The 13334-nt window shown below is 38.1% G+C and overlaps 1 protein-coding gene across 4 annotated transcripts in view; it reads left to right on the forward strand.

The window, feature by feature from the left end:
- Positions 1-3509: 3509 nt before the first annotated feature.
- Positions 3510-13334, forward strand: part of LOC117251942 (nuclear receptor subfamily 5 group A member 2-like) — a 53116-nt gene continuing 43291 nt past the window's right edge. For all 4 annotated transcript variants that reach the window (XM_078170984.1, XM_078170983.1, XM_033618520.2 and 1 more), the window contains exons 1-4: positions 3510-3740; positions 6453-6571; positions 6963-7104; positions 8379-9034. In XM_078170984.1, coding sequence (XP_078027110.1) covers positions 3719-3740; positions 6453-6571; positions 6963-7104; positions 8379-9034 — 939 coding nt within the window. In that variant the 5' untranslated portion in view covers positions 3510-3718. The remainder of the gene's footprint in view (positions 3741-6452; positions 6572-6962; positions 7105-8378; positions 9035-13334) is intronic.

The following is a 13334-nucleotide window of genomic DNA, read 5'->3' on the forward strand; positions in this document are numbered from 1 at the left end:
CACCAGATATTTTCAGTGCACACACAGACAGCGAGCGAAAGGTGAGGGTGTATTCCCTGATCTTGATAAAAAAAAGTTTATTGTGTTATACTTGCTGACTGCACCTTTAATAGTCTATGATGTCTACTCAAGAAACATTTTACACATTAGACATAGCCCTTTGTTTTAGTGCTTTGTTTGGTTATTCACAGTGTAATGTTTAGCACCTTAAGTTGCACTAAAACCTGTTATGTAATGATGGTCAGATCATGATGATTGGTAATGATGGCCAATCAGAATATTCCTGCCTTCAGAGCAGCTCAGTTCATATCAAGGGGGTGGCAATAGCTCAGTCCATAAGGACTTGGCTTGGGAACAGGAGGATCGCCATTGCTGGTTCAAGTCCCTGTGCGTACCAAGTATAGAGTGTGGACTGGCTGCTGGAGGGGTGCCAGCTTCTGTACTACCGAGGTGCCCTTGAGCATGGCACCAAACCACCAACTGCTCGGGGATCCTGTCCATGGGCAGCCCCCTTGCTCTGACATCTCTCCATTTGCTGCGTTCTGTTTTCCCCCAATAGAGGGAAAAAAATTGAATTTCCCCATGGGGATTAATAACTGCGATTCTTCTTCCTCTTCTTACTCTTTTTCTCAATCTTCTTCCTCTCCTTCTTCTTCTTCCTCTAAATTAAACTTAATTTACCTATTTCACATTGTTGTGGTAGCTGTTCTGAGTAATTCAATAGGCTGTTACTTAATAGTTATGATGATGATTATTGTTTTTTTTTTGTTTTTGTTTTTTACCAGTAAACCAGTTCCCGTAGCATTATTTCTCACAAAGGAGAAGAAGGAAGCTGATCAACATGGGATCGATACACTCGGAATCTGAAATCCTACAAATTCTGGTCAAATTCTGCACAGCAGAGAAATACATTCTCCTGTAGCTTTCACTCAGAGTGATTGCAGCACTATCTTCTTTTGTCCACAAAGATCCTGCCACTCCAGCAGAAAATGGTTGTCGTGTGGGGGTACAAAATGAACCAAATATGAATGATGAAGTCAAAACACAAGCCGGGCCTCAGCCCTTCCCCTTTATTTATTTTACAAATATATCTGGGAGACAGAGACAGAGCTTGTCTGATGCTGGGGCTCCACTGATCTGTAGCCACAGCACACTTGCAAAACAAATTCGTGCCTGAGACAAACAGCAGATAGGCCATATTTCTTGGCCCCAGTGACAGAGGGCCCAGCTCAGCAGGGGCCTCTTGCTCCAGTCAGCCCAGCTTGTTTTCTGGCCTGTGCTCCTTAATAGTTGGATGAGCAGATATAGGCTAATTGAGAACCTTGAAGTGACGCTGGCAGGTCAGGGGTTAAACAGATTGATAGCTAGAACCTGTCACCCGGTATGCACCTTCTGCTGAGCAAACAGTCTGATGGCAGAGATGTGCTGTGCAAGTTTTTCCAGAGGTGGGGCAACTTTGACAGGGGCATAGGTTCACTTAGCTTACTAATCTTGGCATTAAATTGTTATAAAGTTGCTGTATACCATAATTTACTACCAAATCATATAATTAAAGTTCTGAATGTTGAAAGTGTAGCAATGACTGGTGACTGGCAGGACATTATTGTATTTAAATGTACATTTATTTAAATAGATTAAATCAGTAGCAATGGAATTGGATTAAATACACAGTAAACCTCAATTTGCTCACTCATCTTATTTTGTTTGGAAACAGCTTGCACTGAAAAATTTGGGTTTAGTACAATACAGTAACATAAAAGTTTCAAGTACACCAGACTCAAAGAAAATGTGTCACTTGACCCTTGTCTGTCTTGTCTTTCAGTTTAGCATCACTTCTTTTGTTGTTGGAGCATTTAATTCTATGTCATGAACATAAAAACATTGAGTACACATTTTTACAACCATTTTTTAATTTCATTGAGCTATAAAAAATATATGTTAAGTGCACAATGACAGTGTTGTTAATTGGCCTTGAACTAATTAGGCTGAATTGACTGTATACATTTAGTCAAATTAACTAATAACTCAAAAATTGTTGACATAGCCTAACTTAAAAAAAGTTAAGCTCACAAGGGATAAGTTTTTGTGTCAAGTGAGCATAAAGTTTTTATGTTATTTTGACAATCCGGGACATCTGTGTCGACTTTAAGTGAGTAACCTGACTGCACTCAACTAACACTTGTGATTACTGGTAATGCCACATGATTTTGGATTTGCCTCTTATTTTTATAGTACATTTAGATTTTATATTTGCACTCTTTCCTACAACTGCTGCACAGCAATTTCCCTTGGGATACATTATATCTTATCTTATCTTATCTTATCTTATCTTATCTTATCTTATCTTATCTTATCTTATCTTAATTTATCTTATCTTTTCGGCTTTGTATTTTATTGTCTTTTTGCTTTTTCTGTTTTTAACAAGGCATGTGTCACATGAGACATGCCTTGGAAGGAAAGCCAAATGAACATAGGACTCAACCTCCTCAAGGACAGTCAGGGCTCTGGAAAATGTTATCAAGAGTGATCATCCTAAGATCCAGAGGAAGAGGAGCATGCAGATACAGAAACCTTCACTTTACTGCAGAAACTGAACCCAGCTGACAGTCCAGAGAGCAACAGTAATCAAAGACAGTGAATGAATGTGAATGTTTAATGTTGACTTGAGTCATCTATGTGTTTCCTGTCTTTAAACCTGTACAGTGGTCTAATAGCTGAGAACGCTCAGCTTTGTCCGTGTTTCCACACAGTGACCCTCAGCAGCCACCCACTACTTCCTGCCTCAGCTAACAATAGATAGTTTGACTTTCCATAGCGCTTACTAAGCAAAATGTGTCAGGGTCAATTAATATTAATGCCAATGTATTTCATTTTGCTGAAACATATGTGCTAGGACTACTCAGCATGTGTACAGTCAGCCAATGCGGATAAATATAGAAATCTGCAGAATGAACATTGTTCCAACAGCCAGTGTAAAAATAAACTGACAAGCAGTAAATATATCTATATGATTTTGTGCAAAAAATTTATCTTTAGTGTTTTGAGTTTTTTACCAAACAAACAAAATGTCAGAGGCCTAATTAGCATACTATACCGAATATATTTCTATCAGTGCTATTAGTAAGAATGATACCAACAGTAATAATTATAATTATAATGATTTACAATATTTTAATACAACCGCATTTTCTGGTAGCCTATACACTGTAGAACTTATTACCGTTTATGAACTATCTGTGTTCTGTCAGCTTACAGTCATCGCGAAATATAAGAAGTCATTTGAACGGGATTTTTTGAAAATGTAATATTCTTCAAGACCTTTTGAATCTTTTAACCCTCCTTCTGTGTCTGCATAAGTGTGACTCCTCCATCAGCACCGCTCTGCTCTCCAGTCCAGGCATTTTCACGGAGGAGGCAGCGATCATGTGACTCGGAGTCCACCAATGGCATCGCGGCAGTCTAACTTTTGTGATAAGGAAAACGCAGTAAGGAGCAAGCGGACTGAAGGAGTTTCACTCTGAGATCTTCAATGGTCTGCATCACACACTGGCCCTACTGGCTCTCAAAGCAGCACTATCACAAACAGTGACCATCAGGATTGTATTGGTCTTTCTTCATTTTGTTCTCCTCAGCAGCCCAAGCAAGGCTGCAGCAACACCTAAACCAAGGTTTCAATTATCAGACAATCATCACTGACTGGCTGCTGTCTGCTGTTCAAATGTTGGGAGACAAGGCTCACGGTAAGTCTGTCTACTATTTTACAAACTGTGCTCTGCACTCGCTGCTTCTATCTGATAGATAAGCTTATGACTTAAAGCAATTTAAACCCAACAAAGTCAGGTAAATGTTGAAACAACGGCCCAGTGGCCTGAACCCGCATATAACATATAAGTATATATAACTCCAGGGCATCCATCCCTAACCTGCTGTTTAATTTTTTAGGTTAATAATAGTCTGAAACAGACATCATAACATGTTTTATATCCAAACACCGTTTAAGCCCAATTATAAAATTGCAATTAACTGAAGCTACAGCCCAACCAAAGCAGAGTGGCACTTTTTGAGGTACCTGAAAAAATAAATAAATAAATAAAATAAAAAGTAAAATATTCCATAGATAACAATTTACAAAAAATGAAATAGAAAATAATCCAATAAAATATAGCCTACATAATAATTAGCACCCTGGTGACAACTGAAAATGCTACGACTTTGCATACTACACAATCTCTTGAAATCCTAATGATGTAGTTAAGTACCAGCAAAATAAAAGAAATAAAAGGTTCGTCGTTTAAAAATGTAAAAAACGCGTATAAATACTACTACTTCTACTACAATAGGCTAATAATAATAATAGCTAATTATAATAATATTAATAATGATAATAATAGTAATAATACTATTAAGAATGACTCAGTGTTAATATGTAATAATAATAATGATAATAATAATAATCGTTTAATACTTGGTGTCTGTCTTGTGATGCCTGTGGTGCTGATGGCGCGGGGCACCACACGAGACCCCTTGTATAGTGTGCGTGCCCCCCGGGCCGTTTCACTGGACTCATGACGCTTCTATTTCGCGGCCAATACATCTGACGCTGATTGTTCACGTCGTCCCTGTTCGTTAATGACTTTGAATCAACTCAATTTTTTTTTTAATCATGGCGCGTTGTTCGGCAGCAGTTTAATATTAGGGTATATTTCACTCGACGGAGGCTATTTGACCGCTCCGTCAACGGGACACCGAACCAAACGAGATGAGGAAGGGTTTGCTGATGCTTTTTCTTGTCACCATATTGTAGGGCTGTATAGGATGAGTGAGTGATGAATTCAACTTTATAGACTTACTGAAAAGACTTACAGAAAAAGGCTTCATCACCTGCAGGTGGGTGTCCGTAGCTACGGGGTCTAATAGGCAACATCCACTCTTCCTCACAGTGTGGGCCGGTCGCTGAGAGTCTACAAATAAAATCTCTGAACAAGTTACATGCACGTGCTAATGCAGAAGATCCAGATAAGGCTAAAACCATAGAGTCACTTTAGCCGTATTTTACTGTGGAAAACAGTTTTTCCACCATAATATAAAACCAGTCAGAAGTGCGTATTTGAAGCGGTGTCAGACTGATAGAATTTAAAAAAAGGGTCATAAAAATCACTAGGCTACTATTATTAGTGATATATTATTGGTTATTAGTTGAATAAACGAGTGGAGAACATAGGCTACAGTAGACCTACATTATACAGCATCGTTTTGACGATGAATGCGCAAATATTGCTAATGTAAGTTGTACAAGTGAGGGAATTAAAAAAGGACCACCTTCATATTGTAGGCCTACACAGAAACTATCCCACATCAACACAAATAATGCACATTATAACTGTTACATTTATTTAGATTATTTATGCGTATGTAGGCTTATAATATAATTATTATAATAATTATGTTCGACTAAATAAATATACAGATAAATAAATCGCCTTTGCCTAAAAAGGTTTAGGGCATTTTTAAATAAATATCAGCTAATTTATAAAACATTTTCTTATTTTTTACTTACTTTTTTACTTTACTTTTGCCTTTATTCTTTTTTATGTCAGAGTGAATTGCATTAAATCTGAAGAACAACTGGTAACACTGAAGTTGCTGCATTCAGAAAGAAGAATAAATGTCATCATAGTTTAAAGATGAAGAAAAACGGGCGGAACATTATTGTGTTTGCGTAACTGAAGAACATTCAGGCACCCCAGTTCCTTCAGACTGAAACTGAGGACCTGAAATAGTCTGAGCTGATTACTTTGGGGGAATTTAGGTCGATTTTAAAGGATCGAGAAAATAGCACAATGTGATTTCTACTCAATACAGTTTCATTTATAAAGCCCAATATCACAAATCAGAATTTGCCTCAGAGGGCTTTACAGCATATACCACATCCCTCTGTCCTTGAACCCTCACACGGCATATTCCCAACCTGTTGTTTAAAAATTTCTTCAGGGTTGTTGTCGACTTACCTCCCCAAGTTTGTAGGCTATCATAGAAATAGAAAAGGAGAAAGGACATTGGCCTATTTGCTGTGGTTATTAATTTGTTACTGAAATTATCTGAAATTTTTTTAGTAAATTGTACATTTATGTATGTAACTTTTTGTATTGTATTTTAAACGGATGTTGTAGCTGCTCTTTGTGGTGTGTAACAGTTGGAACTTGTGTTTATAGCTGTAACAATGCGCTTCTCACTTGGCCAGGTTGCTTGTGAAAAGGGGATATTACATCTCAATGTGACCTTTACCTGGTTAAATAAATAAGATTTTTGATGTCAGACATTTGAAACACGATCAGATTAAATGGCGTCCTTACTGTTGGTCTCGTGCAGTTTTTCTTTGTAGAAAATATGAATATATAAATGTGTGTGTGTGTGTGTGTGTGTGTGTGTGTGTGCACGTGTGTCTGTACCAGGTGTCACTTTGAAGGTTATGGAATACACGTATGATGATGACCTGGAAGAGCTGTGTCCTGTGTGTGGAGACAAAGTATCCGGATATCACTACGGTCTGCTCACTTGCGAGAGCTGCAAGGTAACAACACACTCAACCTTTAACTGAAAGAAAACCTTCAACACCAAAACCTGTTACGGATGTTGTCAGTATGGTCGATATAATAAAGTAGGCCTATCACACCTGTTCAACGCGACTTTTTACTCTTGATTAAAAAAAAACTGGCGTTTAAACGGTAGGCTATTGTCGACATTTTTAAATGTATTTTTCTCCATTAGGCCTACTCATAATTTTAATGTAAAATTAATAAGACACAATATTATGGAGTATTAATTCGACCTTTGCAAAAGAAATACTGGAAAGCAGCCATTGTTCTGCCGCGACGTTTTATTTCGTTTTATTTCCTTAAAAATGTTGAATATCATCAACTCGCTGTCTCCACCGCTGTTTCCAACGCGTCTCTGTTTTTCAGGGCTTCTTCAAGAGGACAGTGCAGAACAACAAGAGGTACACATGTGCGGAAAACCAGGAGTGTAAAATAGACAAAACCCAGAGGAAGAGATGTCCTTTCTGTCGCTTCCAGAAGTGCCTCAACGTCGGAATGCGGCTCGAAGGTACACTTTACAACTGCATACAATTAGTCCGTCTTTTTATTACAACAATAATAATAATAATAATAATAATAATAATAATAATAATAATAATAATAATAATAATAATAATGATAATAGCCTATTTATGCTATTATTGGGGGAAAATATAATCTCATTATGTATTTCATGGTACTTTAATTCCAACAGTAATTCCAATAATGCAACTGTAGGCACATATTGTTATCATATATTACTGCAGTAAAAACCCCTGAAATATTTCTTGATTTGTAGGCTGGTGGCTCTGATGTTGTTTCCTATACACATGGGATGGGGTTAATTCCCAGACAGCAATGCAAGAAAGCACCTGCTTCCGCAGCAGAAAAAAGGACACATTCTTGACTTACTGATAAAACTCCAGAGACTCCCCTGTTTTAAATCAAAAGCTCTATTTAGACTACAAGAAGGAGTGGAGCTTCACAGGCTCTGGGGATTCTTCTCAGCCCTAAAAAGGGAAGTAGAAATGACCAACATGCCTGTTATTTACTCTGTATAGGGATAGTTAGAGATATTGGTGAAATGCAAGTTGTGACTTTTCTCTCTGCTGTTACGCACTGCAAATTATTTTCACGAAGTTACAATATGTAACGGTAATATTTCACAATAAGTTGCAATATTATTACATCAGAGGCTTTTACTTTGATATTTAACCAAATTTAGAATTGTATTGAGAACTTTATGCAGGCAAATATAATAATTTACAGAAGCACACTGCTAAATCACAGTAATATAAGGAGTTTATCTGTGCAATTTCAGTAAAATACAGTAATTATACAAGATATTAGATATAGATATAGATATAGATATTGCTAAATCACAGTAATTAAACCAATCAATTTTAATCAATCAAAATGTACATAGTTGAATTCAGTAATTTACAGGTACATACTGTTATATCACAGTAAAGTAATGGTCTTTAACTGTGAGGTTACAGTTAAAAATAGTCATATTGCAGGAGCACGCTAAATCACAATAATATGCAGGCACAACTACTGTGAGATCACAGTATACAGCTGTCATTTCACAACAATTTACTGTAAAAATTATACAGTAATTTACTGTGAAAGTAATGCAACTAGTAGCCAGTAATTTGCTGTAAATGTACAATGGAATATTTTACAGTGCAGATCAGTCTTCATTAAGGAGTTTTTCAAAGTGGATGTTGGCAGTGGAGAATTCAATAGAGTCTGTGTTCCATGTGTAAATCTGTTTTTCACCTCTTGTGTCTTGTGTGACAGCGGTGCGTGCAGACCGCATGCGTGGGGGGAGGAATAAATTTGGCCCCATGTATAAGAGAGACAGGGCCTTGAAGCAGCAGAAGAAGGCTTTGATACGATCCAACGGGTTCAAGCTGGAAAGTGCAGCTCCTCCGCCAGCCTCTCCTCTGCAGACTGACTACGGCTTCACCGGTACCGTGCACAGTCTGCCCACCATCTCCAAAAGTCTGCTTCCCTCCACCCCGAGCTCCATCACCCCTACAGACTACGAGGCCAACCTCTACGGACCCCCATCTCTGGGCATATCCATGCAGTCCCACATGCCCCTTACCACTCAGTACCAGTACACAGCCTTCCCAAGCAGGGCAATCAAAGCTGAATGTCCCGACTACACCAGCTCCCCTGAGTCACTGACAGGATACCCATACCCAGACATGTACCCCTCAGCCTCGCCACAGCCGCCTAGCCTGCCGCCGCTGGTGTTGGAGCTGCTGCGCTGCGATCCAGATGAGGTGGTGGTGCAGAATAAGATTGTTGCTCATCTGCAGCAGGAGCAGGGTGGGCGCGGGCGGCTGGACAAGCCCAGCACCTTCAGCCTCATGTGTCGCATGGCAGACCAGACTCTCTTCTCCATAGTTGAGTGGGCTCGGAGCTGTATCTTCTTCAAGGAGCTCAGGGTGAGTCCCAAGTCCTTTATCCTATCCTCATGCTCACACAGTTACACATGCACACACTCATAACGGTGGAAGATAATGTCACATTTCACAGCTGCACTCCAATATTTCTTTAATATAAAACTCCACCTTAGAGCTGTCTATTACACAACATAGCTATGGCTTGTCTACCATCCATTTATCATGTTTTATACATACTCCTCAAAATTCATTAATGTGTTTGTATTATATCCTACAGAAAGCTGCCATCTTGTTTTTGTGGCGCTACAACAAAATTCTGTCTTTGTCAAATAACAATAAAATTGCTGCCACTTCCGAAATCTGAATTCTCGTGTGTGTACCAACATCCACGCCCATCAAAAAAGAATCATTTACTCATTTATGCTGCACTTCACAAAGAAGATAGAGAGGGAAAAAACGACAAATGGATGAAACGTTGCATGGAAAGATGAAAGCAACACAGACTCTGCAGGGAAATGTCAGCTGAGCTGTGGCTCTGCACTAATTCTAAAATAATCTTCTCTTATCTTACAGCTCACACATTCTGTTTGTTTTGTTCCAGTTGTTATACACTTTTGCTTTCTTTTTTTTCTCTTACTCATCATACAGAGACATGAATGGTCCTGATTTCAGTCATAAAAATAACAATAAATTTTTAAAAAATAAAATAAATCAACTGCTTCAGAAGGCAAAACACTGGAATGCTCAAATGCCTCATTCTGTTTTTCTCATCCAGCCAGTATAAACTGCTCTGATTAGTTGTGATGTTTGTATCACAACTCTAATTGGCCTGACAATCATAACATGTGTTCAGTAGCATTGTTAGGTCTGGGCATTCCAGATCTAATAATGCTACTGGACCCCAGTATTGAATATGAATAGCCTCCGGTATTTTATGAATAGGCCCCGATCTAAATGCATATATACGCTATATGCACACTGTAAATTATTTCGCTGTAAAATAATGGTAAAGAGCTGGCAGCACAGATGACCTTGCAATTGTTTATTATAAAACGGAAATATAGTATATTTCTGTATTTCAACAATATATAGTAAAATACTGTAATTTTACAGTATCCATACTGTTTATTGTTTTCACAGTCTATTACCGTAAAAATTAAACACAGCATATTTCTGTGATTATTTGGATTTTCAGTAACCTTAGAGCTTTATTATTCTGTGGCTGTTTAAAATATGCATGTCTATGAAAATTATGCGTGATAAGCAATAAAAACTCAGATAAAAAAAACAACTCAAGATCAAAATTGAATAGGCCTACATTTATTTAAAAGGGCAGTGTCAACATGAATACTGCTACTGTCCTGATGGACGACCAGGAGAAATTAGCCCAAACAAAAACAGCCTACAAGTGTCTGCTTTGAACTATGGCAGTAAACTAAAATGTTGAACTGGGCTTGTCAGAGATTTCCCCCAGCCCTTACCAAACCTGACAACAAATGAGATTTGAGCCTCATCCATACTTGATTTTTGGGCCAATGTCAATATTAGGAAGTAAAACATTCCATTATCAATATATCAGTATATATTACTGAGGATGTTGTTCCTCAGATGAAGACAATTATATTAACGTTACCAAAATAAATCAACAAAAAAATGCCCATAAAATATAAGCTCACTGTTTGAGCTATTCAAATCTCCATCTCACTGATAGATGACATTTTAAAACTAGCTAGACAGCCCATTGAGCATCAGTTTGATATGAAACATTCTTGGCAATATGAACAAGATATTAGCAAAGAAAATATGACTTAAATTAATTTTCTACCTTGTAGATGCAAGACCCAACTGATGTTGATGAAGCAGGACTTGTTGATGTGAAGTACATGTCCTGCAAACTGTGCAGTTTCTGAAGTCCCTTCAGGAGCTGATAACAAATTATGTCCATCTATTTTTCTTAAAGTAAATTGACAGTGAAACAAAAAGCACTGGCCTAATGTTAGAGTGAAAAAACTCATGTTTTATCAAACTTCTGACCACTATAAATATTATGATATCTTTGATCAAAAACGCAAGTTTGGGGTTCTTGGTATCATGTCATGTCAAAATTAAAAGCTGCTGCAAATTAACATTCAAGTCAGCCTTTATTGTAATGTTTTTTTTTAAATTTTATTTCATTGTAATTATTGTAATGTCCTGTCTCATTTAATGTCTCATTTGTATAAATATGTGACACTTAAATGAAACAACCAATACAGCAAGATAGTACAAGTCATAACTAATGCAAATAACACTACTTATGAAAAGCTGGTTTCTACATGTTAATGACAACAGCTGATGTTCTGTTTGCCATCATGTATGTCCCAAAAAAGTTCATCCATTAATAATCACAGGCTATTGCAAGGACATGTTATCCTGTTCATCCTTTATTCCTATTTTCTATTTCCTATCTATATTCTTTCTCCTATATTAAATTTTAATAGCACTAAAATAGCAGGAACATGGTTACATAACATTTGCTTTGCTAAAAGGGAACAAGAGAGGTTGTTTTTAAGATGAGACTTGTTTTAGTTCTATATTAGTATAGTCCACGGACCTACATGCCTTTTCAGTAGAAAAAAAAATACATGAATGCATTCACAGTTGATGAAGTTGACTCATACACCCACGATTCACTCACAGTTCACTTGCAGTTCACTCAGAATGGACGTGACCTTACTTTAGGAGCACAAACCGTAGTTAGGAGCTGCGATTTTTGTATGTTATGAAAATCGAGTTGCAGAGACTAGAAACTTGCTTGACGTACTTATTGTAAATATTATATGCAGTTTGGTATTTGTCAGACTTAAAGGAGCTCTATACAATATTCAGAATACATTAATATTGTAGCAAACAACTATTCCTATTTCAAGAAATACTGTAGTTATGGCGTCCTGAGCAGAGAATGAAGTCATGCTCCCTCTGTGTGTGTTGTAATCTGCGCTTCTCTTTGGGTTCAGGGGCGCAAATATAGACAGTGCAGACAGTGCGGTTGCACTGGGGACCATGGGGTGGAGGGGCACGACTGCCACCTGGAAATACGCCTGTGTTCAAAGAAGAACTCACATTTAAACAAAAATGGTGCTATTTTCCATACATGCCCTAAATAAGGCAACCCATCTCCATCATGGTTTTCTGGTTGTGTAAAACAGTGTCTAAAAAAGTATCAAGTTAAAGTAATAATTTCCTATTTTCTTTTGTAGATTTGTCTTATACAGATATGTAATAATGATTGCTGTGTAATATGTATGTTAATGTGTCCAATATCAAGTATCTGCAAGTGGATGTAACGTAAAAGTGGCAGTAAGACACACTGTTGCTAAAATATATGTATACACCTAAAACTGTGTGTGTGTATGTGTGTGTGTGTGTGTGTGCTTCATAACTTGTAACGCAATAGGGCCCCTCATAATAGCGTGCACTGTGCCACTGTGTGGGATGTTGTGGTCGGCGGTTCGGATGCATGTTAGCGCATGTGAATCCCTGTGCGTGTATCCCATTGGCTAGCTCCTTACTGCTTCTCTGCACTGTGCTCATACGGTGGTTACAGCTGCTATTGGGACAGCGTCATTGCAGAAGCACAGCGCCCACCCTCCAGCTCCCTTACTGGTTAACACCATTAGCTCTGTCAGCACTTTTGCAGTTTTAGCACTGTTCAGGCTGTTAGCACTGTTAGCTGCTAGCCACCAGCTCCATGTTGAGAGCTGTGTGCAAACAACCACTGAATCATAGTTATGCTGTGAATATCATATAGAGTAGTGGTTCCCAAACTTTTTTTTTTAAGGGACCCTTTTTCTATCATCAACTAAACAGGATCATACAAGCTACGACCTCCTGCACCTGTCCGCTGGAGATGTTTTTTTAAAGGGTTAAGGGTAAATAAGATGCCAGATTGCATAAAAAAGTAGACAGAAGAAATAATTTCATGGGTAGGATCCTCCCAGACCCCTCTACAGAGGTCTGGGCTAAGCCCCCAATGTCCTCATGTCCTCAAATCCTAGAAACGTCCCCGTGCTCCAGCATGTCATATAAACACATAAACACATGCTGTGTTTAATGGAAATGTATTCATGGCAACTGTAAGAGATAATGCAGCATCATCTTTAATGTAATGATGTCACAGTTCTAAGAATACAAAGTCATAGCAATGAGTAATGAGTACTGCGATGGAATACTTTAAGCCTTGTACGGGCAGTTATTCCCTGCTGTTTTTTCCTTAGTGCTGAAGTGTTGCTGTCCACACACACAAACACACCTCTGGAAATAAAGACTGGACATCAGTGTTCCACTCCATCATCTCCAGCAC

The sequence above is a fragment of the Epinephelus lanceolatus genome, chromosome 9 (genome assembly GCF_041903045.1).
Source record: "Epinephelus lanceolatus isolate andai-2023 chromosome 9, ASM4190304v1, whole genome shotgun sequence".
Lineage (NCBI taxonomy): Eukaryota > Metazoa > Chordata > Actinopteri > Perciformes > Serranidae > Epinephelus > Epinephelus lanceolatus.